The 22,222-nt window shown below is 42.1% G+C and overlaps 1 protein-coding gene across 3 annotated transcripts in view; it reads right to left on the bottom strand.

The window, feature by feature from the left end:
• SS18 (SS18 subunit of BAF chromatin remodeling complex) overlaps positions 1-22,222 on the bottom strand; it is a 145,534-nt gene that overhangs the window by 113,475 nt on the left and 9,837 nt on the right. For all 3 annotated transcript variants that reach the window (XM_033933823.1, XM_033933822.1, XM_033933824.1), the window contains exons 2-3: positions 14,334-14,410; positions 7,958-8,042 (exon numbers count right to left, since the gene is read on the bottom strand). In XM_033933823.1, coding sequence (XP_033789714.1) covers positions 7,958-8,042; positions 14,334-14,410 — 162 coding nt within the window. The remainder of the gene's footprint in view (positions 1-7,957; positions 8,043-14,333; positions 14,411-22,222) is intronic.

Raw genomic sequence — 22,222 nt, 5'->3', positions numbered from 1 at the left:
CATCCACTCAGCGACCCAGAGGACCATAACTTATCTTTCAAGGGTTCCTCTTTACTATATAGTTGTTCCAGGCGTATCCCACTTTTATATTCCCCTATTTCCCAGTCTAGCACTAATTTTATTTGCGCCGCTTGATAATACCACACCAAGTTAGGTAACCCTCTCCCCCCTACTTCCCTGGATGCCCACAATAAGGATTGGGAGAGTCGTGGAGATTTTCGGTGCCAAATAAAGCTACGTATTTCCCTACTCAGTCTCCTTAAGTCTCCCAAAGGGACCGATATAGGCAAGGTCTGAAAAAGAAATAATAGCCTAGGTAGTATATTCATTTTAATAACCGCTATCCTGCCCCACCAAGACAACCACAGACTATGCCAACGTTGTAAATCGGTTCTAATTCTACGATATATAGGCAAATAATTAGTGTCGTATAGTTTTCGGATATCCGAAGGGATAAAGATCCCCAAGTACCTAATTCCTTGCTCAGCCCATCTGAAAGGGAAGGTGTCCCGCAACGCCTCTACCTCTCTCTGTGTCAGTGTCAAGTTCAAAATTTCAGTTTTTTCCAAATTTATTTTAAACCCTGAGATCTCCCCATAATTATCAAACATCTTTAGGAGATGAGGTATAGAAGCCTCAGGCTGTCCCACATATAAGAGTATATCATCTGCAAACATCGCTATTCTATGTTCTTCCCCCCCAGTAACAATCCCAACCAGAGATGCATGTTGTCTAATGGCTAATGCTAGGGGTTCGAGCGACACCGCAAACAGCAAGGGGGAGAGTGGGCATCCCTGTCGAGTTCCCCTAAAGATAGGAAAGAAATCGGTATACGATTGATTTATCCGTAAACAGGCTCTAGGTTCAGCATAAAGGGCTCTAACCCTTTCTCCAAACATGCCCCCCATTCCCATTCTTTCCATCACTTCCCATAAGAACCCCCAAATAACCCTATCAAATGCTTTTTCAGCGTCTACAGATATCAAAACCGCTTTATCTCGACCCTTTCCCGTTTCCCAAAGTAAATTTAAAGTTCGTCTGATATTGTCACTCACTTGTCTCCTCTGTATAAATCCCGCTTGGTCTTGATGGATCAGAGATGGTAAGACCTTCCCCAACCTATGAGCTAATACCTTGGCCAGAATCTTTGCATCTTGATTTAATAATGATATGGGTCTATAAGATCCACAAAATAAAGGATCGCGCCCCGGTTTAGGTATTAAAACTACCCCTGCCTCTCCCATTGTAGGAGGTAACCTACCTCCCGTAGATATACCGTTAGCTACCCTGACCAGGAGAGGCCCCAGTTGGATAGAGAACTGTTTATAGAATCTGCTAGTATACCCGTCTAACCCTGGGGATTTTCCATTCTTCAACCCGCCTATCACCCCCATGATCTCAGAAAGTTGTATTGGTTCCTGTAAATACTCCTTATCCTGTTCTGATAACTCCGGTAATTGTATTGAGTCCAGAAAGACGGACTGCTTTCCCCTTTCCCAAGTCTCCGGACGTCCATATAGCCCAGCGTAAAAAGCTTTGAATTCACTTTGAATTGCCGAGTCCGTGACTCTCAGCTCCCCTCCTACCTCTCTTTTAATTCGTGTAATGGAGTTTCGAATTTGTTTAATCCGGATATATCTAGCAAGTTGCGCACTAGCTTTGTTACTGTGTTCGTAGATATTAAGTTGAAATCTCTCGCGCATACGTTCTGTTTCTTCCACCTGAAGCTGATATAATTCATCTCTAACTCTATGCAATTTTGTCAATGTTTGTGGATCCCCTGTAGTTTGATGGTGCATTTCCAACTGGGTCAATTGAGTTCTTAAGTGGAGAAAGGCTCGGGCTCTCTGCTTTTTGAATCTAGCCCCCCATTTAATAAATTCTCCCCTGACTACCGCTTTAAGAGCATCCCACAATATAGCTTCAGATACTTCCCCATTATCATTCAATGTTAAATAATCCTCAATAACTTTTTCCACAGCGGATACCACTTGAGGGGAACTCAACAGGGATTCATTAAGTCTCCAATACCTACCTCCCCCTTTATCTATCAGGTCTTCGCATTTTAACCAAACCGGCGCATGATCTGATACATGCATCGGTTCAATCTCCGCTGCTCGCAGTCCTCCTGCTTGGTTTCTGTGAATCCATACCCCATCCAACCTCGTGTAAACATTTTGTGCATGTGAATAAAATGTATAAGATCGTTGGGTACCATGCAGCAGGCGCCAACCATCTATCAGGCCAAGTGATCCCATTAAAGCCCGTAATGCAGCAGCAGGTTTTTTAAGCGATCTGCGCCCACCTCCAGAGTGATCTATCGCTGGTTCTGGAGGGATATTAAAGTCTCCTCCCAGATATATCGCTCCCTGTACAAATGTTCCCAGGACACCCTTCAGTTTTTGATAGTAAGCCTCCTGACCCACATTTGGACCATAAATATTGATGATGGTCAGAGGGCGACCCTGAAGAACACCCCGTATTGCAAGACACCTTCCCTCTCCATCTTTGTATTCCTTTTCCACCTGCAATCCCAAGCCCTTTCTCACCAGAATAGCCAATCCCCCTGCCCGTTTAGATTCTCCCTCCCCCTGATGGGTCCAGAGCATATCAAACCTAGGCCTATGAAGCAATGAAACATCCCTTTGCCTTAAATGTGTTTCCTGGAGAAGGCAAATATCCCATTTCATCCTATAAAGTTCACGGAAGACTATACTCCGTTTACCTGGGCTATTAAGCCCATTTACATTCCATGATCCCATGATCAGCCCCGGATCCATCCCTGGGGACCTCCCTGTACCCAAAGTCCCCCGCCCGCCAGAAGTTATTCGAACACCCCTTTCCCTCCCCCCCTCCAGCTAGCTGATTCTCCATGTTTCGAATCAGCCATAATGAGAAGTGAGTCTTACCGAAAAGGCCCTTAAATACACTTCCTTCATTGCTTAACCTCTTCACTCACCTTATCATACATTCTAACAACCCGGAAAGGGCATACGTTCTATAATTAACCCATGCACATCAAGGTATCTAATTAAACCATAAATTCTACTTAGTGCCACCTCTAAAATCATTTGAAACAACTGTATCCGCTATCACGTAATCAGCATATAGTGTTCAGTGGAAAAGTAGGCCGCCCAAATGCATTTGTCAGCATAGGCGCCCTGTGTTCCACCAGTTCAGTGATGACCGAAAACAAATGTCTGAGGTCTGTTCTGTTACTGGTGTCAGGTAGCTGAGGTAGAAGGTCGGCTATCATCCACAGTGCGTAGGGTTACCTTTGCTCCCGTGTCCGGTGTTAGATCACTTCGATTTCTGTCCGGTGAATCTGAAGGTCTCCGGCATCCAAAGTCTTTCAGTGCTATCCAAGCCTCCATCACAGTTTCTACCTTCCTATGTGTCCCATTTATTGTGAATTGTAATCCAAAGGGAAAAAGCCACCGGTATCTATATCCTTCAGCCCGCAAGAGCTGTGTAACTTCACGAAATGCTCTGCGTTTCTGTAGCGTTGCAAGGGCCAGATCTTGATACACCCCTACTTTCAACCCCTGCCAGACAAAATCAGGGCGACGACGTGCAGCCTGCATGATTTTTTCTTTCAGTTGGAAGTCACTGAAACAGGCTATTATATCACGATTGCCTGGACCCCTCAGTTGTCCCAGGCTTCTGTGTACTCTCTGCAACTCTATCACAGATGTTACCCTGGATCCTTCGTCAGCCAGTAGGGCCTTACAGAAATCAGTTACCACTTCTCTGGCATCTTTATATCTCTCCAGATCCGGTACTCCCTTGAAACGTAAATTGTTTCTCCGGGAGCGATTTTCCAGGTCTTCAACCTGTTTCTTCAGGTCTTCCAATTGTGTTACTGCAAGATCCACTGCTTCTGAGCGTTCTTGTACTGAAGTCTCCACGTGGTTCAGCCTCCCCTCCACCACTTGTACTCTGCTATTCAATTCACCTACTTCTGTTCGTAGTTCCCCCAGCGCTGCTTTTACATCCGTTCTCAACCCCACCATTTCTGCTTTCAGCTCTTTGAACCACGATTCAAGTTTTCCTTCCATAAGCTGATCAGATGGGGAGTTGTGAGCTCGGGGAAGTGCAGGCTGTAAAGACACTGTCGGATCCGCCATCTTCGGAGACACCGTCGGAGAGCAGGGAATGTGCGATCGAGTTTTCACTGTTTTAGTGCTGGTAAAGTGAAATTTCTCTAGTCTCCTTCGACTCGCCATAAAATCCGCGTTTTAGGATTTCATCCAGCGTCGCGCACTGCAGCTTGTTAAGCAAAATATTAAACTGAAACCGCGAGCCCCATCAGAGCTCCGAGTTTAAGCGGCCATCTACAGTGGTGACGTCACTTCCTTCTTGTTTGTACATTCTTGTTTTTGATACTGTTTTATAGTTTAATTACCCCTGATGTAGCCCATGGACAGGTCACATGGTCCACAGGTACTTTTAAGGACATTTTGAATTTTTTTAAATAAAGAATTCTTATCATACATCTAGTTGGGATCTGCTCTTTTTTATATATTATATACACACCCACATACATACAAGCCATATACTGTAAATATAAGTATAAAATCAAAAATTTACCATACATAATGTTGTACGTTTTAAAAATTATTATTTTAAAGGCAGAGTCAGTATGTTTTTAACAACTCAGACTCCAAATTGCTTTATTCTATAGTAGAGAATGGCACGGGGAAAAATCTATCCCCGTCACTGCACCGTCCCCGGCCCACCATCATCTGCACCGCCCCATCACCGCCGTTCCCTTCACCGCCCCGTCACGTCATCCCTTTCACCACCCCGTCACCGCCACTGCCATCCCATTCACCGCCCCGTCACTGCAGCATCCATATAAGCCTCAGTACTGCGAAACACCATGAAGACAGAAGAGAGTCCTGCCACTACTACTACTGCACTGAGAATCTGTTTCAGTGCCTCTGCCCTGTAGTAAAAACAGAACATAAAATAAATCAATTGACTTGTCCTCCCTTGCAATGACGTGTCCCCATATAGCTCGAATCAGGTCAATTGTGCACACTAAAAATGCAGGAGGATCTGGAACGAGAGCGCAGGCAGGCAGTGATACAAAAACAGCAGACACTCGACCGATTGCAGCGTTCCGCCATCTCCCTCCCTCCACCTCACCTTATATGTATTGTAGATTATGCCGGCTTTCTTTTTCGCCCAGCTGCACGCGCGGCTGCTCATTGTTCAATATTCTCCTCTGACGCAACCGGAAACAGGAAGTTGAAAGAGAGGAGAAGATTGAGCAACTCGAGCAGCCGCGCGTGCGGCTGGGCGAAAAAGAAAGCCAGTATACTCTACATCAGTGTTTTTCAACCTTTTTACACCCGTGGACCGGCAGAAATAAAATAATTATTTTGTGGACCGGCAAACTACTAGGACTAAAATTTTAAAACCCTGTTTCCGCCCCATCTCCGCAAGCTCAGTCACCTCAGTAACTATAGAAAAATAGGCAAATATAGTGCAAAATATAGACAGCAGTTATAAATTCTCAAAACTGACACATTTTGATCACTAAATTGAAAATAAAATCATTTTGCCTACCTTTGCTGTCTGGTGATTGATTTCATGAGTCTCTGGTTGTGTTTCCTTCTATCTGTGTATCCTTTCTTTCATTTCTTTCTTTCTGCACTCAGGCCCAAGAATTGTCCCTTTCTATTCCCTCCCTCTTTCCTTCCTATGTCCTTAGTGCCTCCTTCCCATGTCTTTAGTGCCCCTGGTGCCTCCGTCCCATGTCTTTAGTGCCCTCAGTGCCTCCTCCCCATGTCCTTAGTGCCCCTTCCTGTCTTTAGTGCCCCCAGTGCCTCCTTCCCATGTCTTTAGTGCCCCAGTGCCTCCTTCCAATGTCCTTAGTGCCCCTTCCTGTCTTTAGTGCCCCAAGTGCCTCCTTCCCATGTCTTTAGTGCCCCAGTACCTCCTTCCCATGTCCTTAGTGCCCCTTTCTGTCTTAAGTGCCCCCAGTGCCTCCTTCCCATGTCCTTAGTGCCCCTTCTTGTCTTTAGTGCCCCTAGTGCCTCCTTCCCATGTCCCTCTCACTGCCTTCCACACTTTGTCCCACCCTCACCCCCGAAGCCTGCCTGCCTGCCTGTCTACCTTTCTCCTTCCCTAGCCAAAGCCAGCCTGCTGCCTCCCTGCCGCTGAAAAAAAAAAAAACCTCCCTCCTTTTCCCCTTCTCTTACCGCCATGCTGCAGCTGCTAAAAAGCCAGAAGTCTTCTTTCCGACTCAATTCTGAAGTCGGAGAGGACGTTCTGGGCCAGCCAGGCAGCGATTGGCTGGCCCAGAACGTCCTCTCCGACGTCAGAATTGACGTTGGAAAGACTTCCTGTCGGCTGCAACTGAGAGCAGGGGAAAAGGAGAGGCATTTTTTTTTTTTTGCGCGGAACAGTGCTCTTCAATTCAAAGGTGAGGTGGAGGGAGGGAGATGGCCAGGTGGGGACCGCGCGATCCTTCATTGCCTCACTGCGGAGACAAGTCCATTCACCGCTCCACGGGGCGGTGAATGGCCTTGTCCCCATCCCCGCAGAGGCCACTATTTTTTATTCCCCGTTTCGGCGGGTTACCCACGGCTAAACGCGGCTAGCCGCGGGTAACCACCAACGTGTCATTCTCTACTCTATAGTCTTCAATAAAGGTATCACATTTTTTTGTTAATCATTATTTCTGGAAGACTAAAGAGAGCTATAGACTATGACAGGGGGAACTACTTGAGCAGTGAAAGGCTAGTAAGCCTTTGTAGAAAGTTCAGAAAGTATGTGTCCATTCAGCACTAAGCATAGTCGTATGCCCTATCTGCCAAAACAGTAGCCTGCTTGTCTTCAAAGACCTCAGGCATACAGAACAGCATCTGTGCTTTTGCCAGTCAGTGGACAAACAGCCACTAATTATATCACAGGGTAATGAACATCATTACGGTACTCTGGCTCCTCTAAAATGTCACTGCACTGGACAATGTTGTGTGGTACAGAAAATGATCATGGTTCTCTGGAAGTGGCAGGTAAGTGATTACCCTTAATATTCACTCAATGGTCAAACCAGTATCATTCCATCCTGCATCATCATTTGTAGATACCAGATGCCAAGCCAGACAACCAACTCTTCCTATACTATATAAAATACCTAATTACTGCTTACAGTCAAGTTAGAGGACTTGACTGTGCCCCTCTCCCACCCATGGTGACTGGCAATCTGGTGTCTCCCTCTCTTGCCCAGGCAGCTGGGCCATCCGATCTCTAACCATCCCTCTCCTGCCATCATCGCAGCCACAGTCACTATCTGTTTAAAGGTTAGATCTTTGCCAGCAGCAAGCAGCATGGCCAATACAGTGCTTGTGATAGCACCACAGATCTTCCATTTGATGCAACTTCCTCTTACATCAGAAGGAAGGGCTGTGAAAATGGCACGAGCACTGTATCATTCACACTGCTCATTGCTGGTGAAGATCTAATCTTTAACAGGTATATGGTGATGGTTGCAGGAAGGGTGGTTTGAGAGACTAGATGAGAGGGAGACACCAGATTGCCAGTCACCATGGGTGGGAGTGGGGAAGGAACAAGAAAGAAATACTGGTCACCATGAAGGAGGGGGAGGGAAGAGAACAAGAAAGAAGTGCTGATCTCCAAGGGGGGATGGGTAGAGGGAAAGGAACAAAAGAGAAGTGCCAGTCACTGCAGGGAGAGTGGATGAGAGGGAACTGGCAGTCACCACTGGGGGGGGGAGAGTGAGACAGATATGATGGTCACATGGGATAGAGGGATAGGAGAGGGACAGTATCATAGGACTCAAAGAAAACATTGAAAAAAGACTATCAAGACCCTAAGGGTTATGGCTAGAGAAACAAAATGGGAGAAAAGCCCATGACTGGTCAGGGTCTTTCTTACCTCCCCAACATTCTAATCAATTGCTTTGGTTCCAATTAAATGTACTTACTGCTGGTAATAAAGACTGCATATTTTGATTGGAGTCAGCTATTGTCGCTAAGTACACCAAGTTTGTGTGTAGCATCTGTTGATACCTATTGAAATGAAAATTTAAAAAATAGCTAAAACATAAAATCTGTATTCTTTACATCCCTAAAATGAAGTACACTGTTGAGTAACTATCTAGTTTAAGTATTATTTCAAGTATTTAAGGGTAAAACTACACAAGTTCACATCATCTCTTGCAGTTTTCTCCAGCCCAGTAACTTAAAGACCTGAATAACTCACTCATGTCCATTTTCAGAATTGCATGCCACTCAACATCTTAACGCCTCTACATTCTCGCTTAAAATGTAGGCATTGCAGGTCTACTTTTGAGCGTTAGTTGGGTGTTAGTTAGGTGGACATGACTTAAGTGTCACTTAAGCGTGCCGGAGGCATCCACATATAAGTGAAGGGGCTTTTATTTTGGGGGGTAAAGAGGATCCAATTTGATATTAAGGTCAAAAGATGTTTAATAATGCATTATTTAAGCAAAGCACATGAAAAAAATATATATATTGCATACTAAACCTTCTATTTTTGGGGATCACTGCTCCTTGTGACCCTGGGCAAGTCACTTAATCCCCTCATTGCACCAGTTACACTAGCAATGAAGTCAATATTGTGCATCAAACATGTCCATTTGCTCTGAGCCACAGCCATTGGGAGTAGGGTTTATCTTCTTATTTTCTTAAACTTTGGGAATGAAGTTTAGCATGCAATATATTTTATCATGTGCTTTAATGCATTATTAAAAACTTCATTCTCCATTATTATCAAAGACTAGTCCTCTTTATACCAAAAAATAGAAGGTTTAGTATGCAATATATATATATTTTTTTCATGTGCTTTGCTTGAGGAACACAGAGGCCAAAAGAGGAACTGGACAAGTGTTGAAAGTACATGTTTGATATTTATCCTAGAGAAATGACTGGGTATGAATCAAGAGGATATATGCTTGGCTTTTGAACTGGCATGTGGTTTACTATCTGAGTGTGTGTGGTGCAATGGTTAGAGCTACAGCCTCAGTACCCTGAGGTTGTGAGTTCCAACCTTTCACTACTCCTTGTGACCCTGGGCAAGTCACTTAATCCCCTCATTGCACCTGTTACATTAGCTAAGCGTTTGAGTCCACCAGGACAGAAGGGAAATATGATAAAGTAGTTTAATATAAAACCACTTAGGATATAAGTGGTGTATATAAATAATTAAAAGATAAATAAATAAAATATGTTATTTTACTGCATATAATTTTAATTTACAAAAACAGCATAAAATCACTATTCTAATGACATCATAATGCTAAAATGCGATAACGTTATAGAAGTGAAGACATCTGTACGATGCCTAAAAGGCAATTCTATAAAGCACACCTAACTATATAGATGCGCCTAAATTCAGAGCGTGACTCTCTATTGTGCGTCTATGTTTAATAGAATCGCGTTGAGCTGGACGTCTAAATGATGCCTAACTTTTAGATGTCCTTTACAGAATTTGCCCCTTAGTCCTCATTTCAAAAGGGAACTAAGGGTCATTCCATGTCAAGTGATCAGATTCTTGGAAAGTGCCCTGCATGACCATCACGGATTTTGATGAAACTTCATAGGCAGAGTCCACCATGTCTCAAACGAACTTTGGTAAAGTTTTAGTTTCGCCTGTGGAATATTTGTGGAGATATAGCCATTTGTTTGACCCCATACCACAATGAAATACAGTACGACAATGACATTCTGACAACTTTGAGACACAATATCTCCCGAGCTGTGTTTCCAAAAAAACTGAAACTTAGCTACCCTGCACAACTTTTTGAGCTCTGTTCATTGCTACCAATAACAATTTTTGCCGAGCACTGATTGAATGCCTGAATTACAGTAAACTTGGCCGAAAAAATTAGTGCTCCAAAAAAAGTCAAAGTTTGACATTACTTAGCTCCCACAATAATTGAGTAATAAATGCGAAATTTGGCGCATAATGTCTCAGTACAACGTTGTTTTCAAAAGTACAATTTCAACCTCCAAGCTCTTTCCATTAGTTTACAAATTAAGTGTAAAGTTGCTAATTTGTGTAAAAAGGCCAAAAATAGGGTATTTTCAGCCTGCTTTTACAGAAAAATACCTTTTAGAAACTCTTTCAAATCAGTCTCATTAGAAAGAGCATATTTCAAACCCCCTAGAAAAGTGGACTTCATTTTTCAACGCAGGTTAACAATGGCTGAAAAAGGGGGACAAAGTTGGGAGACGTTGCCACGGCAACAACCTCTATTTCAACATAGTTCTGTCATTTTTAAAGTTACAGTTTTGTATTGACGTAGTATTACTACTACTCTATTGCGTTGGTCCATGGTGACATTGTCACTACCAGTTCAAGAGTTTGAACTGGCAACCCCATCGCCATAGGGGTCACGCCTGATAGCTGTGCAATACCAGCCACGGGTGGGCCACTTCGTCCAGGTTCCCAAGCCTCGCATTTGGTTTCTTTGTCAAGGTTCCAAAGCCTTTTGTTGGTATCTTTCTGGTTCCAAAGCCAATGATTAGGGTGTCTTATCCTAGGTTCCCAAGCCTAAATTGGGTATCTTATATGGTTCCCAAGCCAAAGTGAAGTCCACTTTGATTTTAACTGCCAGCAATCTTTATAACATTCTGTTAAATTTTTGAGCCACTTTCTTCAATGCAGTTTCTGGAAATTGATATTGGCGGCCGGATGATGTAACTGAAGGGGCACAAAGCATGCAGATGAGGTGTTGCTCTGGAACCCAACAAACGTCTTGCCTTTCTGGCCAATAAAACGAATGAGCTGGACCGTGAGGATGCATAAATTTTATCAATGCATCATTTTGTTCAATTGAGACTTCAACAACGTTGCCTATCCACCATTGATTATCGTAAGTACAGGCAACGTAGCAACCAGGAAAGATTTCAGACACTTTCAAATTTGGAATGGCAGTATCAGAAATTTTGGCAACAAAATTTATTGTGTCATTTGAAACTTTGCTGACACGAACCAAGTTTGAGTTGACTGGTACAAATTGGTGGTGCTCTCTGGTACCGGCTACTGTGCTGCTTTCATGCCATCTTTCTTCTTGAAACTTTTTGCTTTCTTCAATTTCTTCTTTTGGAACATAAATGTATTTAACTCCGTGTATATTTTGGTCACAAAAGTTAAATAGATCCTTTGGCGTCAATATTTGATCCGTTGATGGTCTTTGGAGGCTAGCCCGGGCAGGCAGTCGTTTAGTTGTTCCACCAACTCCATCGCAGGGTGATTTTCCGTGGCTAGTTCCAAAAAAATTCCATTCAGCCTCAATGTTGAAATCATTTCTGTGATTGCACAAATTCACAAAGTTCTTGTAGTTTTTATATTGTGCAGCTGAGCCGTCACTGAAGTAGTATATTTTGGTAATGTTTGTTTGAGTTACCAAAAATTCGATCAACTTTTGAATAAACACGTGTACAGATATCGTATCATGTTGCATATGATCAGAAATAATGCAACAGTTTACAACTTGCAATGTGCCCACTTCATTGAGGTAATATGCAACAAAAGGATGTACCGTAGCTTGTGAATTTTCCCAGTGAAAGCCTTGGGCGGCATCCTGTACAACAAATGAGTAATTTTCAGCGAAATCCATCAAAACGATCATTTCCGTTTCTTTTAAGCCTGTCTTCAACATCTTCAAATATTCACTTTGATGTTTTGAAATGAAATGGTGGCTTGTCAACTTCCAAATCTTGCTTGCAAGTCTTTCAATAAAGTTGTCCAAGGTTAGTACGCTTGTTTCTAATGTTTCACGGTCAGCGTGAACCCATTGCTTAAATTCTATTGATTCTTCTGGATCTAAATCCTTGAATATTTCTTCCAGGTATGCTGTTAGTGCTTCTTCACCAGGGCAGTTTTGACATCGTTGTAGCATACAGTCCTTGACATTTAGGTCGCACACAGTTTTTTCCATAAGAACTTTGTAGTTCTCTTTGACATCGGCGCCTTGTAGCATGAGCTTTACATTTTGATATATCGTGCAGACACATACGGAGTGTGCACCTAATGCACCAACGGTTACACACCACTTTGGCCTGAGCTCACAGAATTTGGAAAAACCAATTTCAGTTCCGTATTTATTACAGTACGCCACGTACAGCTCTTTTAAATTACACAACAGCAGCCGCTTTTGCTTTTGTACTTTTAAACCATTGAGGCGGACTGAAATGCAATCTTTTTTGCCAGGACATATTCTGCTGAATTCATCGTCTTCGTAAAAATCTTGAACTCTATTTGCAATTTCTTTTGGAAGGGACTTGCCAATTTTTGCATCAGGTATAGAACAAATGCCTTTCTCTTTCTTTACTTTTTGGGCTGTTCTGACCATGCGCTCTGAAACGCCAAACTTCATTGCTGTTTCCTTTATTGACCAACTTTTTGGGGCCATCGTCAATAATTGAACTTTCATTGATCTGTTGGATATTGCAATTTTCGTTTTCATTTCTTCAATGAGGTCAGTGTAATCTTCACATAACTTGCATTCTACAGACTGACGAGACGGCCTAACTTCTTCAGCTGAAACTCCAGCAGCAGATGTAATCTTCTTGGCTATCACATTCTGCACACGTTCAATTTTTCGTATCACATAGCCGGCTTTATCTCTACTAGCTAACCTTCGAATTTTCAATGGAGAGGTTCCTAAAGCAGTCAAGCTTTGATCAACTGCATCGGAGATGCTGATATCAAAATCGTCTGAAGATGAAGATGCTGCAGTAGCTTCACTCATTGAAACGTATTGGGTTTTGCACCTACTGCAAAGTTTCTGACCTGGCTTGATATTTATTTTTGCCACTTTTCTAAAATCATTAGACATGGCAAGATCGACTTTTAACAATCCACTTTGAACAATGTGATTTTTCTTTTCAAATGGATTACAACACGATGTTTGCTTTAATTCGTATTTGTCGAGATACTTTGCTTTGTGGTGGAGGCAGATTTGGTCTTTATCCATCAGTTCAACTTCAGAGCGCCGAGTGATAAGCAATTTTTCATCGGTTGACAAATTATGTAAAAAAATGAGCCCACATTTTTTAGAATAAAATGTGCCATCATGACACTTTGACAACAATTTTTGCCCAATGGCACAGTCTGGCAGAAAAGGATTATTATTAGTCGATTCGTTGGCATCCATTTTAAACTGAATTAATAAAAATGTGGATCTGTAAAAGAAAACAAGTTGTAATTTGTGATCTGCATGCAACAAAATTATCACCTCAATTTCTAGTTAGGAATAATCATTAATTAAGAACACTATAATTGTACCCAAAGCTTGAGTAAAAATAAACAGGGAAAAACAGTTTGAAAAGTGACATAATTGTAAGTTGAAACTAGGCCGTTGCCATGGTGACATCTCCCAACTTTGTCCCCCTTTTTCGGGCATTGATAACCTGCGTTGAAAAATGAAGCCCACTTTTCTAGGGGGTTTGAAATATGCTCTTTCTAATGAGACTGATTTGAAAGAGTTTCTGAAAGGTATTTTTCTGTAAAAGCAGGCTGAAAATACCCTATTTTTGGCCTTTTTACACAAATTAGCAACTTTACACTTAATTTGTAAACTAATGGAAAGAGCTTGGAGGTTGAAATTGTACTTTTGAAAACAACGTTGTACTGAGACATTATGCGCCAAATTTCGCATTTATTACTCAATTATTGTGGGAGCTAAGTAATGTCAAACTTTGACTTTTTTTGGAGCACTAATTTTTTCGGCCAAGTTTACTGTAATTCAGGCATTCAATTAGTGCTCGGCAAAAATTGTTATTGGTAGCAATGAACAGAGCTCAAAAAGTTGTGCAGGGTAGCTAAGTTTCAGTTTTTTTGGAAACACAGCTCGGGAGATATTGTGTCTCAAAGTTGTCAGAATGTCATTGTCGTACTGTATTTCATTGTGGTATGGGGTCAAACAAATGGCTATATCTCCACAAATATTCCACAGGCGAAACTAAAACTTTACCAAAGTTCGTTTGAGACATGGTGGACTCTGCCTATGAAGTTTCATCAAAATCCGTGATGGTCATGCAGGGCACTTTCCAAGAATCTGATCACTTGACATGGAATGACCCAAAAGTATTATGGCAAACACTAGCAGTAATTTGAAAGAATGAAATCATAACCATAAATGCCCTGATATAAGAGTAAGGTTCATTACTACTATCGTAGGTGGGCACTACTGAAGGGTGCAGCCTTCTTCCAACCCTAGCTGAGCACAGCACTATCCATTGAAAGAATAATTATTTTTTGATACTACATGGTTCTTACATTTAACAGTTTGAGCTGACAAACCAAATAAAGCATAGTCAAAGAGAACTTACTGAGAACATTCAGAAGTCTTTCCTTTATTCTGATAATCCATTATACATTGAATAAGATGGTTATTTTCATCCAACATCTGAAAAAAAAAAAAGAGAATATTTTAATGTACTTGTACTATGTTACACAGTTGGTAGAGTTAGAGTAGTGCTTTTCAATCCAGTCCTTGAGGCATACCTAGTCCCATCAGGTTTTTAGAATATCCACAATGAATATGAGAAAGATTTGCATGCACTGCCTTCTTGGTATGCATATTCATTGTGGATATCCTGAAAATGTGGTAGGACTAGGTGTGCCTCAAGGTTCCCAGACTGAGATTATCTCCCTGTTCCTCTTAAAGCGTTTGGGTTTTGTTTTTTTTCTTTTTTCGGTCCCTTCTTACACAAATTCATCCTAGAAAACCTTTGTCACCACATTCTTCCCAAGCTAATGGAAGCATTCTATTTTCTACCCCATCATCAAGGACCCAAAGGTTAGTCTCCTTGATTGTTCTAATTACAGGCCCATAGCAAACATACCATTTCTGGCTAAATTGACTGAAAAGGTGGTATTTAATAAAATCTCAGTTTGTCAAAAACCCAAAATATTGCACCACAATCAGACTGGATTTCGCCAAAATCACTCAACCTAACATTTTCTGCTCGGTCTAACAACTTGAGTACTATATTTTTTTGACTACCACCAATCCGTCATACTTGTTTCACTCGACTATTGACCACCAACTGCTTCTAAACAGATTGTCCTCTGTACGTTTCAGTGACCAAATGCTCTATTGGTTTCGCTCTTACTTCTCAAATTGCTCCTCCAAAATAGTTTTTAATAATTCTTCATATAATACTTACACGAACAACCAAGGGATCACTCAAGGATCCATTCTTTCCCCACTTCTGTTCAACATTTATTTGGCACCATTATTGATGTTTTGTCAGTCTATTGGTTTCCCAGTGTTTGCCTACGCTGATGATATTCAGTTCCTCTACCCTCTTGATCCATTAAAAACCAATGAAATAGACGACGTCAATCTAAAACTATGGGGCATTAGTCATTGGTTAAACGAGAACAAATGGTGATGGAGCCCACTAGGGCCCAGGCGATCCTCGACCTGGTACTCACCAACGGGGAAAGCGCTTCAGAGGTCTCATTAGGAGATACGCTAGCCTCCAGTGACCACAACATAGTATGGTTCAACCTTAGGAAAGGCTTCCCTAGATCAAACATGAAAACAAAGGTACTCCATTTCCGCGGCACAGACTTCGCACGCATGGGAGATTTCGTCCATCGGACGCTGCAGGACCAAGTGGAGACCGATGATGTAGAAGCTAAGTGGTTAACACTGAAATCAACCATACATGAAGCAACTAGCCGCTTCATAAAATCAGTAAATAAACGACAAAGAAACAGTAAACCCCAATGGTTCACCGCAGAGATCTCACACCTTGTTAAGGAGAAGAAAAAAGCATTTCTTTCCTACAAGCGTACGGAAACAAGAGAAGCCATCATGGAATATAGGACCAGATCTACAGCGGTCAAAACAGCAATTAGGGAGGCCAAACTTCGTGTGGAAGAAACTCTAGCAAAGAACATTAAGAAGGGGGACAAATCCTTCTTCAGGTATATTAGTGATAGGAAAAAGAACACAGACGGGATAGTACGCCTTAGCAAACCGGATGGGAATTACGTGGAAGCAGATTCAGATAAAGCCGAACTACTGAACGAATACTTCTGCTCTGTCTTCACTTGCGAGGCACCAGGACACGGTCCTCAGTTAGAGGCTAAGTCAAGTGCGAACGACCCGTTTCAGAATTTTGAGTTCACACTAGGTGAAGTTTAAAGTGAACTGTCAAGACTAAAGGTAAATAAAGCCATGGGACCAGACAATCTGCACCCAAGAGTGCTCAAAGAGTTGTGCGATGTCCTGGCGATACCGCTAGCTGCACTCTTCAATCTCTCCCTAAGCACGGGGAGAGTACCCTTGGACTGGAAAACAGCCAACGTCATTCCTCTACACAAAAAGGGTTGCAGGGCAGAGGCTGCGAATTACAGGCCGGTGAGTCTCACATCAATAGTGTGTAAACTCATGGAAACTTTAATTAAACGCAAATTAGACACGATCCTGTCTGAGGGAAATCTACGGGATCCCAATCAACATGGATTCACCGGGGGTAGGTCCTGCAAATCTAATCTCATCAGCTTCTTTGACTGGGTGACAAGGAAGCTAGACTTGGGAGAGTCTATGGACATCGTGTACCTGGATTTCAGTAAAGCATTTGATAGCGTCCCACACCGCAGGCTGTTGAGCAAAATGAAATCGATGGAGTTAGGAGAAACACCAACTACTTGGGTCAATGATTGGCTAAGTGGAAGACTTCAAAGGGTAATGGTTAACGGTACCCTCTCTAAAACATCGGAGGTGACCAGCGGAGTACCGCAGGGTTCAGTCCTGGGCCCACTCCTTTTCAACATATTCATAGGGGATCTGACTCAGGGGCTTCAGGGTAAAATAACATTATTCGCCGACGACGCTAAACTATGCAATATAGTAAGGGAATGTACTTTACAGGATAGTATGGCACAGGACCTGCTTACATTGGAAAGATGGTCCTTGACCTGGCAGCTGGGCTTTAACGCTGGGAAATGTAAGGTTATGCACCTCGGTAGCAGTAATCCATGCAGAAATTACACCTTGAATGGAGAAACTTTAACTTGTACTTCGGCGGAACGAGACCTAGGAGTAATCATCAGTGCAGATATGAAAACTGCCAATCAAGTGGAGAAGGCTTCATCTAAAGCAAGGCAGATGATGGGATGTATCAGTAGAAGCTTTGTCAGCAAGAAGCCTGAAGTCATAATGCCATTGTACAGAACCATGGTGAGACCTCATCTGGAATACTGTGTACAATTCTGGAGGCCACATTACCGTAAAGATGTGCTTAGAATCGAATCGGTTCAACGGATGGCCACCAGGAGGATCTCGGGGCTAAAGGGTCTCTCGTACGAGGAGAGACTAAACAAACTACAGCTCTACACTCTAGAAGAACGTAGGGAGAGGGGAGACATGATTGAGACATTTAAATACATCACGGGACGTATCGAGGTGGAAGATGATATCTTCTTTCTCAGGGGACCCTCTGCTACTAGAGGGCATCCGCTCAAACTCAGAGGCAGGAAATTTCATAGCGACATCAGGAAGTATTTCTTCACAGAAAGAGTGGTTGACCGTTGGAATGAGCTTCCAGCGCAGGTGATCGAGGCCAGCAGCGTGCTGGACTTTAAGAATAAATGGGATACCTATGTGGGATCCCTACGAGGGTCGAACTGGAATATCGGTCGCTAGGTATAGACTTAAGAGGATGGGTCGGTAGGGTGGGCAGACTTGATGGGCTATAGCCCTTTTCTGCCGTCATCTTCTATGTTTCTATGTAACATGTTGTCCTTGAGTGTTTCTAAAACCAAATCCATACTTTTTCCATGGAAAGATAGAATTTCCTTATCTTCTCCGATCTGCATTGACAAAACCCCACTCAGAATGGTTACATCAGTAAAAATTTTAGGTATTATTTATTGACCATAAATTAAGTTACCATGAACAAATTGGTGCAGTGGTAAAAAAACAGTTTTTACAGACTGCGAATGACTCATTCTCTGGCAAACTTTCTTGACCCATCCTTTTTAAATATACTGGTTCATTCCCTTGTAATATCCAAACTGGACTACTGCAACTCTTTATATAAAGATATCTTGCTGAAGGAACTCAGTTGACTTCAAATAATTCAAAACTCAGCAATTAAAATCATCACCAAATCCAAGAATTTTGATCATGTCAACCCCCTTCTGATTAAGGCTCATTGGCTTCCAATTTCACATAGAATAACCTATAAAATAACTTTGTTGATGTGCAAAGTTCAAATCATGAAGGTTCCAAGTTTCATTGATAAAATTCTTATACCCCACACGCCAGCTATAACTTTTAGATCCACTGCTCAAAGTCTATTGTCTGTGCCCTCATTAAAGATTATTAACACACGCCGTACATCCATATTTTCAGTAACAGCCTCACTAATATGGAATTCCTTACCCGCTCACTTAAGGGAAGAAAATAGTCTGGGTAAGTTCAAAGGAGCCCTAAAAGTTTCTATTCAAAGATGCCTTTGAGCTATAATCCTATCAAGTCCTTCTCGCTCGCAAGCTTTAATTTGCTCCAGTTTTATGACTTGACTTCCAAGTACCTTAAATACCCCCCTTGTTTTAACCTTTTTCGTCTTCTTTTCTTAGTGTTTTCAGTATGTCCATTATTGTCTTCATCAACCCTTATATCACGTCTGTTTTTAAAGATTACATGTCCTTTTTTAATGTACATCGCTCAGAATTCATAAGCGATTAATCAAATTTTAATAAACTTGAACTTGAACTAGAAAATCAGTAAGATCAATATAAGATAGCACAACACAAAGATTTACAGTTAAAATGAATTAACACTAAGGTGCTCAAGCTACAGATAAAAATATATATAAATTTTGTTGCAACTTCCTGAGTAAATTCTTCTGTTATCAGATGCTTATTTTACAAGGTATACTGATCAGCATGAACTCACTGCTTGTACTCAAATTAGTTCTTCAAAATAGCTGGCAATTGCAGATTCTACCCCTTCTGGTCCAGGACACTCTTCACAGTGATGAAGCATACATTCCTTGGATTCCAGGCTGTAAACTGCTTTGCCAAGAAGTTCCTTGTAATTCTCATTGACTATGCTCCACTAGCATAAGCTTTACATTCTGATAAAGTGCACAGACAGAAATGGCATTCATTCCTGCTGATCCAAACGTTAAACCACTTTGGTCCGAGTTCACAAAATTGTGAGAATCCAATATCAATTGGTATTGTCCATTTTGATTCCAGTAGCAGACATACAATTCCCATAAATTGCAAAGCAGCAACCATTTCCACATGTATGTCTTCATTCCTGAAATTCTCACAGGCATATTATCGTTCTTTCCAGGGCACAGTCTGCTGAATTTATCATTTTCAAAAAAATTCTGTAACCTGCTGACATCTTCTGCTGATAGCTTCTTCCTTGTCAATTGACTGGAAGTGCCAAAATTCCCTTTTCTTCCTTTAGCTTCAGAGCATGTTTCACCATTCTTTCTGAAACACCAAACTCTGCTCTTGTTGCTCTGATAGTCCAGCTTCTTGGGGCCAAGTTTAAAAGTTGAATTTTTTCTTTCTGACGGAATTCTTTTATCGTGTCTTTCAATTCTTCTAGGAAGGATGCTGCCTGAAAAGATAAGAACTGCTGTAAATTCAAATGAAGAGATTTGCATGCATTGCCTTCTCGGTATGCATATTCATTATGGATATCCTGAAAATGTGGTAGGACTAGGTGTGCCTCAAGGATCCCAGACTGAGATTATCTCCCTGTTCCTCTTAAATGCAAGGATAATATATGATAAAAATCTGGTCTGCATTTACTCTTTGTGATAGGGTGAACTTCCTGTCACTGGCCAGCAGAGTGAGTCTGAGTAGTAGAAATAGAGCTCATTTGCATACAAGAACTTCAAAGGCACCTGGGAACTGTCCACTCATCCAGTGCTGAAAAGAGCTGGGGAAAACAAAACCTCCTTCAAGAGCCAGCCTAACCCTCAGTAACCATGTAGACTAGTTTGTCCAGCAAAGCTTGGAATGTAGAAGGGAATCGGGTTTGACGACCAGCTGAGGGCTTGGTGGAGAGGAGGCTGAGTGACTGGGAGAGTTCTAAGGGTGTGTGTCCAGGAGAAGATGACCGAGTAACTGGGAGTATGTCTGGAAGAAGTAGCTGGAGGGCTTGGTAGAGCTTAGAGTGACCGGAGAATACTAAAACTTGAAAACCAGCGGAGGTATCAGTGAAAAGTGTCCAGGGGATCCAAAAGGCCGGGGATCAGAGGACCAGCGGTGTCCCCACAAGCAGCTAGAAGTGTTCCAGACCTTAACTATTAACAGAGTGAAAAAATATTTCTATCTAAATTCATTGAGCGTCCCCTAGTCTCTGTACTTTTTAAAAGAGTAAATAAAGAGTCACGTGATGTGCTGAGTGAAGTAGGACATGCTTCTGCTGAACTTTAGGGCCCTGAGTCACATCTAGCCCCATTGGGCTTAATCTGGGCTTTTCCTGAATGGCTTTTAGTCTATTCCTGGTTTATGGACAAATTTATCTCCCAAACAGATCTGGGGATGGATGAGTGGGAAGAATAGAAAAAAAAAAATCACAGAAATTCAAAGATGGTGGCCGATACAGGTGAACCGGCTCTCCCCTTAGCCTCAGAACGTATCACAGCCCTAACCTCAGCGGTGGTGCAAGTGCTAGAGCCGAAGTTTGCACAGCTATCTGGACAATTATCCAATTTAGAAGGATTTTTGGCAGAAACCACGCAAAGGTGGAGGATGTGGCAAGCACACAAAGCAGTCCTTCTAAAACTTTATAAATCTCATACAGATCCGCTGCGCTATGAAGAGATTTACAACATGACAGAGTGCCGGCCAATCTATCAGTGTTAAAACATTTTTCTAACCTGGACTGTACTCTGGCCACATTTTTATAATGTCACTAGAGGATCATCTGATCTGGTAAAAACATAACTAGCTTTACCCTGGACACGTCCCGCTTCCCTGCTCTCATGGGTCTCTTTGTCCATATAAGGTGTTGTTTTTTTTTTGTTCTTATTCTTATCTCTCTTATACAACTGTAGTCAGCTTTTTCCATTCTGCTTGACCTGGACTTTTGACCAAGGACAGATGAGTCATCTATAGACAGTGTCCAGCTGAAAGTTTGTTTCCTTGTAAATGCAGGTAGTTTACTGGGAATTACACCAGTCATTTTTTTTATACACTTGGATTTCAGTCTGTGCCATATTATATGCCTTCCTTGCCTCCAGCAACTTAGAGAGGACAGGGTCCATCTCAAGACGTGGCACTTGTCAGGAATGCCCCCTTTCTCCCATGCACTCCTTGCTGTATCTGGAGCCCCTTCTCAGAACCATAAAGCTAGATAACAATGTGAAGGATGTAGACCTAGGAGGGCACAGTGAAAGTCTTGGTGTTCGCTGACAATATATTACTGGTTCTCCCTCTCTGACTTCTTTATTGGGAGTCTTAGATGAATTTGGGTTTTATTGAGGGTTCCATCTGAATCATCATAAATCTGTTGTACTTCCGCTGGATTCCGGGATCTCCGCAACATGGGAGACTTTCCGCTGGCTTGGACAGATGGAGTCATCAAATATCTGGGTATTTGGGTACCCAGTGACCTCTCTAGACTCTATTATCTTAATGTGAATGCCCGATTGAGTTTTATGGAACAAAAACTAGCTGTTTGGCAGGCATATCCACTCATTCTATTAGGTAGGATTTCTCTTTACAATATGTTACTTTTACCCTATTGACTATATCTTTATCCCCAAGGGATAAAGGTGGGCTGGGTCTTTTAAATATTCAGTTGTTTGCCATGGCTGTCAGCTCCATCATCTTAATGATTGGTTTCAGGATATTTCTAAATTTTCATTCACCCGAGCAGAAACTGCATTATTGTCACCTTATCATTTTAGCATACTGTTACGTCTCAATCAAATGCTTTTGCCCTCTTCTAAGCGTCTACCCTATTTATCCTGCTGTAAGAGTGGCATGGTGGGGGCTTTGTACCTTTCTATGCATGCGGTCTGATGTCTCCCCATTGTTGCCAATAGGTGGTAACTCCGAATTCGAGCCAGGATAGACTTCTTCGGTATTTCAGCGTTGGACTTCTAGTGGTCTTTGCTATCTTTATCAGGTACTATGGGAGTATCAAACCTTTCCCAGACATACAAAATGAATTTGGACAGCAGGCTCAAGATTTGTTCGCATACTGTCAATTGCGTCATTATAT

The sequence above is a fragment of the Geotrypetes seraphini genome, chromosome 2 (assembly GCF_902459505.1).
Source record: "Geotrypetes seraphini chromosome 2, aGeoSer1.1, whole genome shotgun sequence".
NCBI lineage: Eukaryota > Metazoa > Chordata > Amphibia > Gymnophiona > Dermophiidae > Geotrypetes > Geotrypetes seraphini.
This window is presented reverse-complemented; position numbering and strand designations above follow the sequence as displayed.